Source organism: Podarcis bocagei (assembly GCF_964188305.1).
Source record: "Podarcis bocagei genome assembly, chromosome: 15".
Taxonomy (NCBI): Eukaryota; Metazoa; Chordata; class Lepidosauria; order Squamata; family Lacertidae; genus Podarcis; species Podarcis bocagei.
Window position 1 is genome coordinate 15,087,919 of NC_138141.1, and position 18,232 is coordinate 15,106,150.

Below are 18,232 nucleotides of genomic sequence, written 5' to 3' on the forward strand. Positions count from 1 at the left end.
AATAAAAAATAAAAAATTCTCCTCAGCAGCAAATTTATGCAGATGTCATTAGTCAATCAACTAACATTCATAAACATAATTGACTGGCATTTCTTTAATCAGCCCCCATAGCAACACCCCTTAGCTGTCGTAACAATTGCTGAGCTAACACACTCTAAACCACTGCAATATATGAATGTTATATGAAGCCAGCCTGTTCAGAAACTGCGTAAGAATTTGCCATCCTTTTTGAATGCAGGACCTGATCTTCCACTGATTGGTCATGTTTATTGTGCGTGTTCACTTGGCTACTCTCGCCATGCTTGTGACACGCTTCGGACTTTTCCTCCTTCCCCCCTCCTTCTTTTGTGATAAATATGAAAACAGAGCTATTTGTATCTTTGACAGTAATTGACTCTTCAAATTAACAACACTTCTTTGTAACTCAAAATGCAATTATGACTTTATTGCGCGGAGGGCTAGATTTGCAGCCGGCAGGAATTGCTGCTACCAGCAGTAGTACCAGCATCCTAATTAAGCTGTAAAATTCTAACAGGAGGTAGGTCATGATAACCTGTCCCCAAAAGGTACAGAGTGTTGTAGATTCCCTACAATGTAAAAAATAAATAAAAATGCTTTGTGTAAGTGAATGTAACATTCAGTTGGTGATGATGAAGTGCAGTTTACAGATATAAACTTAATACCAAGTATTACTGGCCACAGTACCAGGATATGGTGGAGAGGAAGGGTCTTAAGTACATGGGGTAAGTGACTTAAAGGAACTGGTAGTTTCCCCCACCTTGCCTTCTGCTTTGAGATTGGAAAACTGTTGATGCAAAAAGCATGCCACTCTGATCCTCTTCTGTGATGTGGTTTGTCTTGTGTCATTTAGAAGATCACAATAATATCTGCACTATTTGGTATGCCAGCTATGGAAGATGCTAGTGCATTAAACAAGGAAAGTCAGAAAGTCACAGCTAATCAACTAACAGAGCAATCCTATGCATCGAAGTATAGGAATCCATGCCACTTGGAATAATGCGCAGAGAGAGAATGGGTTGTATCTAAGTACATTTTACTCAGTGTACACCCACTGAAATGACTGGACCTAAGGAAGTCATGCCTATTAATGATAAAGGTCTGCTCGGAGTAGGGATAGCATTGGCCACAACCAAGATAACAACAACAACAACAACAACAGCAACAACAACAACAACAACAACAACAACTTATTATTTGTACCCTGCCCATCTGACTGGGTTGACTAAGGTGCTTTGAAATGCCTATTTTGAGATAAAATGTTGTTAGAAATGACTATTTAAATATGCGTTTACTGCAAGTTTTATTGCAGATTCTTTTTATGAAAAAGCATGGGAGATGAATGCAGGGAGAAATGTCACAGGATTTATATTGGACCTGCCTACAGAACTCCAAAAGGCAAACTATCATGGAAAATTGTGGGACTGGGACAGGGAGCAGGGGACATAATCTTAGCGGGAAGCGTTTGACTGGTGGTGATCCATGCTTAGCAAAGTTGACTTTTCACTGAGGTTGAATGAGGCTTTGTACAACAGAGGTCCAGCCTCAGCTGGATATTCCACTGCGTCAGCAATGACATTTGCAGAATTTGTGGAAGGGTCTTGACTCGAATGCAGGGTGGGCTGTTGCTACGAATGCTGCCTATTCATGTCACTTAGATGGCAGCAGATTTAAAGGCTCTGTCAACAGAACTATATCCTACCACATTGTGAAGCTGCCGGATTTCCACCGCTTGACCTACTTGAAATGTAGGCAAAAGAATGTGCAGGGAAGAACATGCTGGGGTACAATTCAGCCCCAGCAGGAGATGGAACAGAGAGCATAAGAATACTTTACCATAATGTCTCTGCAAATTCTCTGCTGAGAATTTGGTTAAGAGCTGATGCAGAAGATGCTGAATGCAAAGAACACAGAGGGCCTATGAGGAAACAGAGGTGTGTGAATTTGCCTCCCTTGGCTTTATTTTACTTGCCCATGTGATTCAGCACCATTGTTTTCAAATGGTAACCTAGGGATTTTTACTTTTTAAAAAATGTACATTATTTTTGATGCATGTTACTAGGCACAATAATTTGGTTTTTGAATTATTATTATTTTTATACACCCATATGGATGTTCCCTGTGAAGAGGGGCTGATTGTTAATCCACTCTGGCAACTGTAGCTCTAGGAGGGATATAGAGGTTTCCTGACAACAATTAGCACCCTTAACAAACTACAGCTCCCACAATTATTTGGAAGAAGCCATGACTGTTCAAAGTGGTATCACAGTGCTTTAAATGTACAATGTGAATATGATCTCAAACCTAGATTCCTTGGAAGAGCTTGCTGGCTAGTTGCAGGACCCTCACTTTATTTTTCAGTGCTTGACTTCCACAAGGCTGAAGAACCAAGGGACCCACCCTCTTGAGTCTGAATACGGCGGTGGGTCTCCCTCTTCTATCCAGGAGGCTCCTGAATAAGAAACTGACAATTCTCCACCTATGGCAGCAGTCTGAACTTCATCAGAGTCCTCTGTTCCACAATGCATGGTCCCCAGGCCAAGAAGCATGGTAACTCCTCCCTTGTGCACTGTAAAGATTGGTACAGAACTACCAAATACAATTGTTTGACAGCGGCTCCTGATCAAAGCTCCCAGATGTGCTCCCCTTGTGATCTTATTAACTGTTTTTTAAAAAACGTTTTGAATTGTTATGCTTTTTAATTGTTTTGTCTAATTGTATATTTTAATGTAAGATGGTTTAATGCCATTGTATATTTTAAGCATGGATTCATTTTATAGTTGTAAACCGCTTAGAAGCCATTTTGGCATGTAAGTGGTTAATCAATCTGGGACATTTTCTGCCCAATCTGGGACCTGCTTTGCACTTTCTGTCATCCACCTTCCATGCTGCTGCTCGCCTGTTGATTGGTCTTGTGTTTGGGCCTGAGCAGCTGTATTAAATATCAGCAGCATTATCTATGCAGCACTTAGCAAAAGTTTGTGGGAAAGTTAGCCCCTTTGGCAGAACTTCAGCAGTCAAATGACTTTTTATAACATGCTTTTTTCCTATTTTATTTTTGTCTGTGCCAACAAGATTTAAATTGTTCAGCTCATAGATTCAGCTCTTTAACAAGCCCCGACCTTTGGAGTTAATGCTCTGATACACTTGAATAAACTCAAATTAAGAACCTCAACCCTGATACAAACAGAAGCACAAACTCTCTCTGGGATGCTGCTGCATGGCAAACAGAAGGACACTGAGGGGAATGCATGACTACTGTGCTGTCAAGAGGGAAAGGCCTTGCGAGGAACTAAGTCGTCAACTGATGCAACAAGGACATGGGCAGGCCTTGCTGCTTCGCTAACTCAAATTTTCTCAACTGGGATGGGGCTGTCTTGGCCAAGCAGCATCCTTGCCATTGGAAGAGCAGATCCATAGTCCTGGGATGGGGAGCCTGTGAACCACCTATTGCAACTCCAGCCAGCATAGCTAATGGTCAGGGATGATAGGAGTTGTAATCCAACAGCATTTGGAGGGCCACGTGCTTCGTCTCCTTGCCTTATCTCTTGGTTGATGTTGCCTGATTTCATTTACTTCTGCTTCTTCAGAACGCCTTGTGCACAGAGCATGGCGTCAACCCAAGTTCCTGCCATCTTGGATTCTGCCACTAGTGCACATGCACTGCCTGATTTCGCATAACTCCTCCAACTTGGAATACAAAACCAAAGGGAAACTACAGAACCTCATTTTTGACTGCTCAAAAAAATTAGATGTTCATTTAGTAGGAATGAAGAGAAATACAAATAACTGCCTTGCTGGGTCAGACTAGGAACCATCTAGCCTGACATTCTGTTTCCAGTAGAGGCCAAACAGACACCTCTGGAAGTTGATGATATATTTAGTGGAGTTGTCGTACTCTGCTCTCCAGTTACTATGGGTTTAATTTGCCTCTTATTTTCTTATTTATTTTATACTTATTTGTTAGTTTTATGTGATATCTGTATGGCAATTGAAATAGTTTTTATTCACACTATTGTACACCGCCCTAGAGTCTTTTAGTGAAGGGCAGTTAAAAATATTTTGAATAAAAGTTGCATGGTATATTAAATACATTGTAGCCTTAATGCATCTAAACACTGAACTGTGCAAATTAGTTGGTTCAGCTTAGTTGAGGCAGCTGGCAGATTCACCAGATAGGCTCAGTCTATCTTCTATATCCATATACCGATAAGATTTAATGATCTTGTTATGCTACAACAGTATGCAGAACTCTTGAATATCTTCCCCTGCTTTCTCTTAGCTCATATGAAGACATGTGGTCAATGCAGCCTTCTGGTATTTCAAAAATCCCATTTAAGAACCTGGAGGAAATATTATTTCTACCCTCACCAATAACATAGATTATCTAGACCCTTTTGGCTTCAGCAAAACAGACTTCAGGCCTGGTTTTGGCACAAAAATAGCCTTGCTTGCCATGATTGATGACCTTTGTCAAAGAGACTGCAACCCTGTTGGTTTTCCTTGATATCTCAGTGGCTATGATATATCATAGACTATGGCATCCTTCTGCAAAAACTCAGTGGGATGGCAGTTGAAGGCACTGTATTACAGTTGTGAGTAGAACATCTGCAGGCTCATCACCAGCAAGTGGAATTAGAAGACTGTTGCTGAGCCCAGTGGGTTTTGAGTTGTGGAGTCCCAGAAGGTCCATTCTGTCTCCTATGATATTCAACATCCATATGAAACTGTTGGGAGCTGTCAACTGGGGATTTGGAGCATGGTGCCATCAGTATGCTGATGATACACAGCTCTATCACTCCATTCCACCAGCATCAGGAAAGGCTGTGAAGATGTTAGATCAGTGTCTGGAAGCAGTGAAGGGCTGGGTGTGGGCTAATAAAATGAGGCCGAATCCTGATTAGATGGAGGTGCTTTAGGTAGGTAGTTGCCTTACTCTGTGATTAAGGTGCTGGACCTGTTTGAGAAGAGGTTGCACTACCTCTGAAGTAAAAGGTTTGTAGTTGGGAGTATTCCTAGATTCCATCTTGTCAATGGAGTCTCAGGTGGCTTCTGTAGCCAGCTGTGCTTATGCCCATCTTTGCTACTGCTATTTCTGGACAGGAATAGCCTGGCCTTAGCTGTCTTCCTCCTTAGCTGACCTCCTGCTTTGACTTCAGATGCCTTAAATATACTTTATTTTATATTAAATTGTATTGTTTTAACATTTTGATGTTTGGTGTCCTGTACTCCTTTGGGAGAAAGGATGGGATGCAGAATTTACAAACAAATAAATAAAATGCATGTAGCTTTGCAATTCTTTTGTGGCAGCCAAAAAACTCTGAGGCCACCCTTATGCTGCAGCTATACCACAGCAATCTGAACCCTCTGCCTTTTCTGCCATCTCTCTACCAACACTATAGCCCATTCTCTCCATTTCATCTGTCACTGGAAGTTCTTCTGAATTGTTCTTCCATTTATTTTTAATACTGTGGCTGGTAATGAGTACCAGAAGTCAAAGCATATGCTCTGTATTCGGAGGAACTCCAAAACTGAAAACCCAAGAGAAGGCTAGGCAACTGCTGCCCAGGATGGCTCTTTCCAAGAAAAGGTACATTATCCAAAAAACAGAGCCACTAAGACTGCTTCTAAAGAAAGATCTGCAAATGTTTTTCAGGGAAACAAGACACTCTTTGAAGTTTTGATCACCCCTCTGACTTCTTACTTTATAAATGTAGATTCTCAGGCTGCATGCATGCAACATTTTATTCCAGAATCAATGGAGACAGAGTACTTGTCTTTCCTACATAGTCCAAACACAATCTACTGTAGATGTATTGCATATTTTATTGCTTCTTGAGAAACTACTTTCATTCCAAAAATAAAAGCTCATTGCAGAGTAATTCTTCATGACCCCCACAGTGTGTCCATATGAAAACAGATATAGGCGGTCCCAGTAATGAGGTATGTGTGCATCCACAGTTACCCTATTACATTGTGGGTGGGTGCAAACCAAAACACAATCACCACTTCCTTCTTCATTCGCCTGGGAAGGAGGAAAAGGCATGGAGGACCTAATCAAGGGGAAGGTTTTCAGACATGTGTTGAATAACCACGCCCACCCTTGCGGACAGCAAATTCTAGACTCAATCTAGATTGAAAGCAGCATGTTGAGGATGGGCATGAACAATTCTGGATTGAGAAAAACTACGTTTTTGTGCTACAAATGGGTTAGCGTGTATACAGACTATGAATCATAGATCTGGGCGATCGGGTGGCAAATGTTGGAGCAACAGTGTTTGGCAGCTAGGAATAGCAACTGCTGTCTGCTAGAGACAGCTTGTCTGCTTTCTAAAGCCCATGATGCTATGGCTGCTGCCAGTTAGGATGGAGAAATGTGTGAAAACCACAGCAGTTCCTCCTCATCTTAGCAGCACAGGGCCTGGCAAACAGTAAGGCAGTCTCCTCTCTACACTTCTGCTGGAGTGTGGTGGAAGGAAATATTCTCCTTTCCACAAGACTGCAAAGCATGCAGACAAACTGGATATTTCTTTGCCGATTTGGCCCAATGTTCAGAGAGGAACAAGCACATCCCTGGCTACATAGAAGGCCACCTCCACTGGCCTCCACCTGTACACTTGAAGATGGATGGTCCAAATGATATCTACACAGATACAGTTCAATAAGCATAGGTCAAAATCACATGGTTGGTCCCCTGATTGAATTAGAAAGTCAACCATGTGATTTTTTGCCAAAGGCTGCCCTTACAGGTATGGGTAGAGCCAGAGCACCAGGTGAGCACCAGGGGAAAGCTGTGTATACTTGCTGCTCTGTTCGCATTGAGGCTGGATCAGGGGAGGTGGGGTGGCCCGGGTAGAGGCTGGCACAGATAGCACATTCTCCTTGTAGCACGCAAACCAATTCTTTATACTAAGCTCTTGCAAACCTGTAAACGTGGGACTCCCAGGCTGACGATAGCACCTAACAGCCTCTGAGAAAGAGTGCCAGCCGCCATGCAATTGTTAGAAGCAAGGCTGAAAGTTGTAATCAAATGAAGCTAATGAAGTTGTCTATTTCGGAATGTAAAAGATTATGCAGGAAACATGTAATAAAGCAAACCTCTCCATAACAGAATGCTCATTCGGCGTGTGTGTTCTGCTAGTGGCGTCCCCAAGCAGATGGTTCCGCTAGCTCACTGCCAGCGCTCTCTAAACAGCCGCCACATGCTGGATTGGGAAGCAGCTCCCGCGCATGTAACAGTGGCAGCTTCAACAAAATGCACAGACGGCTGCAATGCTGAGACAATTGGAGCCCATTACCATATAACAACATTATCAGCACAAAGGGTTTTCACTACAGCTTTTGGTGGGCCTATCGCTGGCTTCATCGGCTCAGCCTGAGGATAAAACTGAGAAGTTTGTGGAGGCCTGCTGCATTCTGGGTAGAGGGAAGCAGTGCTTCCACACCCCTGAATCTGCACTGCAGTGAAGAAGAATGAAAGGGCTGTAATTTGGTTCAAAAGACCTCAGCACTGCCTTGGTAAAAACAGTAACGAAGCCAATGAATACTAACAATGGTAGTGCAAGCCAACAGAGCATCTCCATGTTGCTTCTCAGATGTTCCAGAGAAACAATGAAAGGAACTGCAAGGACTAGAACCAGGAATCCAACCACACTTCCTGCACCACTGCCTCATGTGGCTGCCGGAACCACTACTAAGATCTATAGAAGGGTTGGGCCATTTGGGCCAAGCCACACCCAAGTTCCCTGCACCTGGTGTCATATATGACAACAAGTGTGGAGCAGGTAAAGAAGCAGCTGGGTCAAAGTAGGTTTGCAGACATCACCAATCAGCTGGTGGGTGGTGCCTGCAATGCTCTGTGCACAGCTCTTTGCGGGCATCAGCAATCAACTGATTTTTGGGCTTGTAAAGTCCTCAACAGCCCCCATGATTAGCCTATTGCAGAGGCTTGCATAGCTCCATGTACAAAGGCCCCATGCCCTAATTATCAGCTTACTGTCAAACATGGCCTATAGAGGGGTGTGGGAAATAAAGCTCTGGCCCACTGGCTAGATCTAGTTCCTTAACTCTGCACTACAGGCTGCAGCATTCTCTAGGCCAGCCTTTCTCAACCATGGGTCCCCAAATGATGTTGTACTACAACTCCCATCATCCTTAGTTGGCAGCACCAGTGGCCAGGGATGATGGGAGCTGTAGTCCAATATCATCTGGGAGACCCATAATTGAGAAATACTGCTCTATGTTATAAAGGGTTCCTGGGCTTTGGCATGGCTCTCCCTATCCATTCTGGGTGTTGTCATAGGCTTCCTGTTCAGGCTGATTTGCAATGCAAATCTCTCTCTCTCTCTACAAAGAATAAAACAAGAAAAGTACATAAAGAGCACAGCAGATAAAATACACAACATTAAAATCTATTTAAAAGCAACAGGTAAAAATAACATCAGCAGGCAAAAACTTGCTGGAATAATTTTTTTTTTTGCCAACTGGCAAAAAGACAACCAGAGAATACGCCATCCATGCTTCAAGGAGTAAAGTCTTCCACAATATCAGTGTAGCTACTGAAAGGCCATGCCTCTTATCATCAGTGGTGCCTCTACCTTTGGTGAGACACAGTCAAGAGCCCAAACTTCTGATCTCAGGGAGTGACTGGTACAATATTCTTACTGCTTTTCTGGAACATTTGAAGCAGCTCACGCACCCAAATTCATCAAATTCATTTTTGGAACCAGCCATGGCCTCCTGTTTCCCCACCAACTCATCACACTCCATGCCTTACATTTGTAACGTATGAACTGCAGCACTTGCATGTCAAATCTGCCATTTAGGACAGATGTTCCAAGTATGCAATGATTGAGCTGGCTCTGATTACTAATCATTTCGGCTGTGAGCAAAAGCAGGGACTATTTATTTATTATTATTATTTATATATTAAATTTAGATACCACTGTTGACCCGAAGATCTCAGGGTCGTTCACAAGATTAAAAATACAGGATAAGAGCACAAGATAAATGGTTAAAAGCAAAACAAAGCAAAACAATAACCCCGGCTCCCAAGCAGTTCTGTGACACATTCCAGATTATCTTACCTGTACTGGATAACAGCAGGGTTGGCCTTAGCAGAGCAGTGAAACTTTACGGTGTTGTCTTCAAGGACAGGCTGAGGTTCAACTGACAGATTGACGAGAGGTGGATCTGTAAAGAGACAACAGCCAATCTATTAGCTATCACACCTTTGTGTGAGGAACTGTATCTTTCTGCAGTATTGCTTCCCCATTTTGTCCGGCTGCTGTGATGGATGATTGTGTACTAACTAACCAGCATACCTGTTTGACCTTAGAGTGCCAGAAGTCTTGTGTCCCCAAAGTGAAATCCCTTTTTGTGAGCGAATGATGGCTTTAAGAGCAGAGCAAGTCTGGGAGCAATTATTTCTTGTTCTGCAATTTCTTTTCTGAGTGACTTTGTGAAGGTCACTTTGCTGCTATGTGTGCCTGCCTCTTTATAGGCCTGCGAACACAAAAGATCTGTTGATCCAAACAGTTAACGCAGTGGACCAAAGATTGTAACACATTCTTGATACTGTGTAAGAGCTAATCTTTCACATACTGTATCTAGGATTGGGGGAGAAATTGGAGTCAGTTCACATTTAAAGGTGAACCTACTGATTTTGCATTTTCTGAAACCATACACATACCAAAAGCCAGTTATCCTTTGAGCCTGTGATTTGAAATTTGCAGTCTTCCAAATTTTGCAATGCAGTTCTCTAGTCAAGTAATGGGTGCACAAATGCACAGTAGATTGGGGTGTGTGCATAAAAATGCATATATTAGTGAAAACAACATACAATAAAGCATTATGTTGGGGAAATTGTCTTGCAAAAGGTGTAGAACTGTGTACAAAAATGGGCATATTAGGAGAGATTCACACTAAAATGTTGGTGAATTTTCATGAGGACTGTAGTCTGTGGCATAGTGGTATAGTCCAGGTACAGTTTTACCACCTCTCTTGCACCACCAGGCAGTGGTGGCTGGTGCCCACTGAGACTGGTGGGGTGGAAAGCAGAGAGACCAACAGTAGGGGGAGCCAGAGCCAAATGACTAGTGGAGCCAACTGATTGTTGTTTCATTGCCTGTTGAGTTCTACAAAGGAAACATGGAGACTAAGGAAGAGGACGAAGAACCTCCTGGACTGGTTGTAAGTTATAATGCTGGCAGGTGGGGTCTGGCTCAGGGCAGACTGAGAGTAATGGGGCAGGGCCACTGAATCTGCCTCCTCTGAGACCAGGATTTGCATCTGGCTTATGAAGTAGCAATTGACACATAGCCATAAGAATATAAGAAGAGCCCTGCTGGATCAGGCCAGTGGCCCAACTAGCCAAGTGCCCTCTTTTCCATTAAGGCCACCCAGATACACGTGGGAAGCCCACAAGGAGGACATGAATGCAACAGTGCTCTCCCACTCATGATCTCAAACAACTGGTACTCAAGAGCACACTGCCTCTGATCCTGGTGGTATTAACGGCCGTAATAATCAGCAGCCATTGATAATATTACATGCGCTGACAGTCACATTTAGTCATTTGCTATGGAGTATTCCTTGCGTCAGAAAGCAATAACTGAATTGTCAGCAGATGGGCATTGTTTAAAGGTAAGATGCCTTCAACAGCTTCCAAGGGGACTTCCTTAATTTGTAAATCAGTTAACAATTGTTTCAGTGTATGTATCGCCCTTCAGCCATTCTGGCCAGTTGTTGCAGGGGGGAAAAACCAGGCTGCTGGTGAAAAGGGAGTTAATTCCTGTGTGGCAAATTAAGTTGTCACACAGAAAATTTGAAACAGGAGGCTCTTGTCATCTCGCAGATCTGTTCCCTCTCTGCTGTCTGAGCCAGATTGGCTCAATTTCCCAATTGTGTTCTGGCTGACACAATTGCTGGAGGCGGATGATCCATTATGCTCCACTTGGCACCTCATACCAACTGAGATATAATCCATGTGCCCTGCTGGTGGGCAGGTTAGGAAGAATCTCTCTCTCTCTGTCTCTCTCCGTCTCTCTCTCTCTCTCTCTCTCTCTCTCTCTCTCTCTCTCTCTCTCTCTCTCTTACACACACACACACACACACTCCCCAAAAACCCCAACATGTTTTCCATTCCAACATAGGAGTATAAGGATTGAAGACTGGTGTCACTCTGAAGATGACAACACCGACACGACTAAGCTGGGATCAGAGGAGGCCACCCTGGCAATATTTCTCATATATCTGGAGTTCCTTTCCTCTTTATTGTACGGACTCAGATATTAGTTTTTAGAATGTCAAATCTGTGGGCTATTAATAATCTTGAACTTGAGGCCGTTGCATTAAGGCAAGGAAAATAACCTCAAGGTAAGAAGAGCATTGCCAATGGCCCATCAAGTCCAGCATTGTGCTTTCAGAGTGGTCAACTAGATAGCTATGATAAACCTGCAGTCAGGATGAGTGCAAGAAAAAGCTGTGGAACATGCAAGTGGCCAGGTAGAATCTAAAGCAGAGCTCTCCAAACTTTTCATGTTTGTGACACACTTTTTAGACATGCATCATTTCACAACAGAGTAATTCAGTTTTACTAGCAAACTTGAAGTTAAACTAACCCATTTCCAGCCCGGGGAGGAGTGCAGGGAGCATTTGTGTGACACTGCAGCCAACACACTATTGTGTCACAACACAGAGTTTGGAAAGCTCTGATCTAGAGGATTGAGAAGGGTATTGGAGGGGAAGGTTGGACCACTGAGGATCAATGAAACCCACAGTATAAGGGGTGGGAAACCTGTGGCCCTCCAGATATGGTTGGACTGCAATGGCCAGTGATGATAATAGAATCACAGAATCATAGAATTGTAGAGTTGGAAATGACCACAAGAATCATCTAGTCCAACCCCCTGCAATGCAGGGCACAGACCCACAACCCTGAGATTAAGAGTCTCATGCTCTACTGACTGAGCTATCAGGAGGACAAAACTTAGTGTAAGAAAAACCGTAATTTGGAGTGACACAGGTTCTTCACCCCTACAGTATGGACAGGAAAGCATCAGACTATAGGCACTTTATTGAGTTCTCCAATCCAGGGACTTAATATTCTCTGCCTATCAATGGTTATGATAGTATTTTTTGGGGTGTGTGTGTGTGTCTCCTACTGGGAATGAAGAAGGTTCAGTGCCATGGTTCACCAGGTTCTGAGGTCCTTTTCCCAATTCTGCATATTTATTCACTCTGATAACCCTGTCATAATCTGCACTGGTGGAATGAACCCTACTGAAGTAAAGAAAAATGCCAATATGTGCTGTGATTGCAGGATGCTGGGGTGAAAAGTAAGCAGTTCAAGGTGGCTTCACCAAGGTGATTGTGTATGGGCAGATTTCAGGTGAACATATATCCCTTGTACCAGAGGTGTAGGAAACCCAGGTGGTACCCGGTGCAAAAGATTTTTTGTCACCCCCTTCCTACGCCTCTGCACCCCCACCTCTGTGACTCCTAAGTACCCCGAGCTGTTGGGGGAAGGGGGGGAGCTATGCCGCTTTGCTGGGGCTCTGGCCAAGCTGCGCAGCTTGTCCTCTTGGGGGTCACAGCTCCTGTCCGTCCTCCTCCCTTCCTCCCTGGCTCGCTGTAAAGCGGCAATGCGGGAGCTGCTTAAGGTGAGCCAGGGAGGAGGGATCCCACTGCTTTCCGTACGGTGCTCCAGTGGCGCCAGTGGCAAACCACTATGTACAGTGCATGTGTGGTGTTGCTATGCACAGCGCATGCGTGCAACAGAGCGCATACTTTGTACATGGCGGTTTGCCACTGGCGCGGCCCGAGAGTCGTATGGATGGTGGTGGGATCCTCAGCGACAGCGGATGGAATCCTCCGCTTGTGGCTGTAGCGGCGCCAGAGGCATCCCACCGCCGTCCTTATGGCGCTCGGTAAGCGCTGGCGGCAAACTGCTATGTACAGCGCATGTGCGGCGTCACTACATACAGTGCATGTGTGCGACACCGCACATGCGTTGTGCGTAGCTGTTTGCCGCTGGTGCATAGCTGTTTGCTGCGCATGCGTTGTGCGTAGCTGTTTGCCACCCCCCTGCCCCCCTTGTGACGCCACTGCCTTGTACCTTATGATCATTCAATAACTTGTCTTTCAGTGTGAACTGCCTCTTTTGAAAAGTATTTTAGTATTTTAGGTGATGTGTAAGGAATCTTGAGGACTTTGGTTGTTCTGCATTTAAATGCAAACCAAATCGATTCACACACACTCAAACCACTGCACAGAATGGAGTGGATTCCATTGGGCATTTTGCCCAATTTTGTGATGCAAGTGTCTGTTCAATAATAAGCAACCTGCATGAAATACATGCAAATAGAGTATGGCTAAAATACATATACTTTTCTCGAACATGCAAATCATGCATTTTAAGTATATTTGAATGCAATTTTTGTCCATTTTTTTAAAAAAAGCTGTTCAATACAGGAATGGAATGGAATGAGTGAATGTGTGAAACAGAGCAAAATGGAAAAATACATACATTTTTATTTATTTACCACTTAATGCCAAAATAGATTTCTAAGTGGCTTACAAAGTGTAAGAACCAAAGTATATAGCGTACCATACACTTTATATTTTGCTACATGGCATGATATTATTTCTTATATGAATAATGAGGGACACAGTGCCACCACCATATGGCTAAAAATGTATAGAACCTTTATACTCAATATTGATGGAACTCACAGGTGGGATGTGTATGTGTGTGTGTATGTGTGTGTGTGTTTGTGTGTGTATTCTACACGGAGTATTTGCACAATCTAACACTTTAGTACCCCTTTGGAGGTGCACTGTATGTTTGTACTTTTGTCCTTCCCAGCTGTGACGCTTTACGCTTTACATTTTTTATTCTCTTTCTTTTTTGTTATTTGTAATTAAACAAACAAACAAATCAATAAAACATTTTAAAACAAGCTAAATTATACATATGAAAGTTCTGCCTCTAGCATTTGATATGTGATACCTGCCTCACACATCCAAGTAATCTCTTGAAACTGATGGCATAATGAATATGCAGATGGAGAAATTGGCCCTCCTATTAACTACTGAAATCCTTAATTCCAGGTGTGCGGTGCAATTGTATGCATGCTTACTCAGAAGTCCTATTCTGTTCAATGGTGCTTTCTCCCAGATAAGTGTGCATAGGTTTGTAGCCTGAGACTGCCTTACCCTAGCTTCAACTTCTGCAAACTGAGAATGCCAGTTAACCTTCTCTGATTCCTCTAGGTCAGGCTTCCTCAGTCACGGCCCTCCAGATGTTTTGAGACTACAATTCCCATCATCCCTGACCACTGGTTCTACTAGCTAGGGATTATGGGAGTTGTAGGCCAAAAGCATTGGAGGGTCGAGGTTGAGGAAGCCTGCTCTAGGTTTATCAAACCCATGCCCTCTAGATGTTTTGGACTATGACTTCCATCATGGCAATGCTGGTTGGGGCTGCTGGGAGGAGAAAAAGAGTCCAACAACATCTGAATGGCATCAGCATGGGGAAATGCCTAACGCACCCTGCATTTAATGTGCATGTAACATTACACAATGAGGGATGCGGGTGGCGCTGTGGTCTAAACCACAGAGCCTAGGGCTTGCCGATCAGAAGGTTGGCGGTTCGAATCCCCGCGATGGGGTGAGCTCCTGTTGTTCGGTCCCAGCTCTTGTCCAGTTCAAAAGCACATCAAAGTGCAAGCAGATAAATAGGTACCGCTCCAGCGGGAAGGTAAACAGCGTATCCGTGCGCTGCTCTGGTTCACCAGAAGCGGCTTTGTCATGCTGGCCACATGACCCGGAAGCTGTCTGCCGAGAAACGCCGGCTCCCTTGGCCAATAAAGTGAGATGAGTGCCGCAACCCCAGAGTCATCCATGACTAGACCTAATGGTCAGGGGTACCTTTACCTTTAGCATTACACATGAAAATAGAGAGTGGCTATGAATCCTATTGAAGGAAATAAAATAAAAAAATCACTGCTTCAAATTGCTCCCACTTAACACTGCAGTGCACAATGGTTTTGGGGGAGCACCTGCTAATTTGAAAAAAAGGCATTTATTCTCGCTCATCAGCCTCAAAATCCCTGCCAAGCTCTTATTGGTGTCATATTCCTTTCAGCTTTTAAGGCTCTAGCTTGCCTTTTTTCCTTAAAAACAAAACCAAACCCTAACGTAATATAATGACAAACATCTAAGTTACAAGGGGTGCAGAGAAAGGGAAGACAAAGTTAAAAGGGTAAGAAAGGGAAATAAGAAAACAAACAAACCACACCTTCTAATTTGTATGGATGGTTTGGCTTTCAGACAATGGAGCACTGCACCACATAGAACACTATGAGATCACTCCCATAAACCTGAGCCAGAATGGCCAGTGGTCAATGGTTATGAGATTGGAGTCAAAACATATTGAGGGAACCTAGGTTTGGAAGGCAGGCATAGGCTATGAGGCTGAGTCCCTGAGCTGAGATGTAGTTCCCCAGCTCCCAACCCCCCTAGATGGTCCAGTAGGATACCATGGTCAATGGTATCAAAAGCCACTGAAAGATCCAGCAGAACTAGGAAACAGCTTTCACCTCTGTCCCTAGCCCACCGAAGATCATCAACAAGCATGACCATGGCAGTTTCAGTCCCATGATGAGGCCTGAACCCTGATTGGAAGAAATCCAAATGGTCTGCATCCTCCATGTGTGCTTGGAGTTGTTCAGCGACCACCCGCTCAATTATCTTGGCCAAGAATGGAAGATTTGAGGCAGGGCGATAATTGGCTATGATGGCCGGGTCCAAAGATGGTTTTTAAAGAAGCGGTTTAATAACCACTTCTTTAAGTGGGTCTGTGGAGATTCCCTCACAGAGGGAAGCATTCATCACCCCACATAGCCTAGCCCTGCCTGGCTTGATTTTATGAACCAGGATGGGCAAGGATCAAGGAGACAGGTGGTCGGTCTCACTCGTCCAAGCGGCCTGCCCACATCTGAACCAACTTTCACTGAGGGGAACCTGTTTTTATTGCTGGGGCTCAGCCCAAGTGCATGTGAAGTGAGAAGGAAGCTGGATGCACCATTGAGCACCTGCACTGTTATCTCCTTCACCAATGAGTGATCACAATCAGCCTCTGCACATTGGTGAAAAAGAGACAGACTAGACTTCTCCAACCTGTCACTCTCCAGCTGCTTTGGACTACAATTCCCATCAGTCCCAGCCAGCATGGCATTAGGTTGGGGAAGAACTGTGATATAAGTTTTGTATCAGAGGGTACAAGTCCCAGGCAGTTTGGAGCCCCAGCACCTCTCCTTTTTAGAAATTCTGCACTAATTATGGTGCAGATTGATTTGCTAGGCTGTGCTAATGACTGCTCTTCTGTTTGCAAGAATGTCTGTAATGGTTGTTTAGCAGAGAGCAAGCACCCAATTCAACACTTCTACTGGCCAGATGGAAAAAGAACCTTTTCTGAATGGTCACCCGTCCATCTGCTTCTTATGAATATTAATCAGATGATTGGCAGAGCCGTCAGTGCAGAATGGAGTCGGTCCCTAAAGTTAGTGTGGCTCCTTGGAACGTGGCTGTTGAGGGAGAACGAGAGAGAGATGGTGGTGGGAGGAGTCTGACCGCTTAGACTTTTGGAGCCCTTCACTCAAAAGATTGCAGATTATTCACGATCCACCTGTTCTTCTGCTGACAAATTATCAGCTCTTAACCAGAGCAGAAGGGAGAAGGAGCCAGTAACTTCTGTTCATTTCTCCAGCAACTGGCCTTATTGTCACACCAGATCATTTGTGTATTGCTGAAATCAAAGCTGCCATAAGGGCAAGAAGGACTTTTGCAAAGCCTTGCTGAACAGAAGTGACAGTCAAGCTTCAAAGCCCCATTTTGTCCCCACAATATCACCTCCGTTCAGTGACTCCATTTTGTGTGGAAATGTTCACTGGCAAGAGCTAACAAAGGAGAGCAGAGTACATTTTCAGGTTCCATTGACACCCTCTACTGATGTGAAAAAGAAAATGTCCCACCAATATGTTCACTAGTTTGGGAACTCTACGAAGTGCCAAGCAGAATCTTCTCTGCTTCCTAATACAAGACAACACTGTACCACTTACCACTTATCAATTAGCAACTGAGCTATTGTGGCCAACCAATTAGTTCCAAGTCCACCCACATGCAGAAACCACCATCTAGTAAAAAACAATAATAATAATGCAGAGAACCACTCAAATTTATTGATTTTTTGCTTATGCATCTGGAAATCTTCCTTTTAGTTGCCACCCTAGTCTTTGCAACCTTCTGCCTTTGTAATAACGTAAAAGGTCTTGGATAATTGAAACCAATACAGTGGTACCTTGGGTTAAGTACTTAATTCGTTCCGGAGGTCCGTTCTTAACCTGAAACTGTTCTTAACCTGAAGCACCACTTTAGCTAATGGGGCCTCCCGCTGCCGCTGCGCTGCCAGAGCACGTTTTCTGTTCTCATCCTGAAGCAAAGTTCTTAACCCGAGGTACTATTTCTGGGTTAGTGGAGTCTGTAACCTGAAGCGTCTGTAACCTGAAGCGTATGTAACCCGAGGTACCACTGTATTACTGGGCGATAAAGTCTGGCTGATTCTTGAAGCTCAGGTTTTCAGTACCTTGATGGACTTGAGGAATGCCCGTTGATCTTGCCTTCTTTTGGATTCACCTTGATAATGAAGACCTTCAGTCTCTCTCCTTCTGATGTTTGTTCCGGCAGATCATAAGTCTAATTTCTTCTTTCTTGCTTTCCAGCACCCTCTACTTCCCTTTTATCTCTCTCACTCACTGTTGCTCTTGAATCACTGCCATGCCAGCTCTCCTTGTATCTCCCTCTCTTTCCCCTCCTTCTTGAGACAAGCCCATCAGCCCCAGCCAGCATGGCCAATGATCAGGGATAATGGGAGTTGGAGGCCCCAAAACAGCTGAAAGGCCACAGGTTCTCTACATCTCTGTAAGATGACTTTTGCATCCTCATTTTTGTCTGGTTACCATAAGAAGCTGCTTCAACTGAGTCAGACCCATAAACAAAAAAAAAAAACACACAAAAAAAACAAAACTCTGAGCAGATAACAGCAAATAAATCTCTATTTCTGTCTTTATCCACTTTTTTACACCAAAAACGTTCAAAGTTTATTCCTTGAGGGGCCCCTTGGCCTGTTGATATGTCTGCTTTGGATCTCCTG

The 18,232-nt window shown here is 44.0% G+C and overlaps 1 protein-coding gene across 3 annotated transcripts in view; it reads right to left on the bottom strand.

The window, feature by feature from the left end:
* Nucleotides 1–18,232, bottom strand: part of KIRREL3 (kirre like nephrin family adhesion molecule 3) — a 761,553-nt gene that overhangs the window by 141,621 nt on the left and 601,700 nt on the right. For all 3 annotated transcript variants that reach the window (XM_081171663.1, XM_081171662.1, XM_081171664.1), the window contains exon 8: nucleotides 9,105–9,210. In XM_081171663.1, the coding sequence (XP_081027789.1) occupies nucleotides 9,105–9,210 (106 nt within the window). The remainder of the gene's footprint in view (nucleotides 1–9,104; nucleotides 9,211–18,232) is intronic.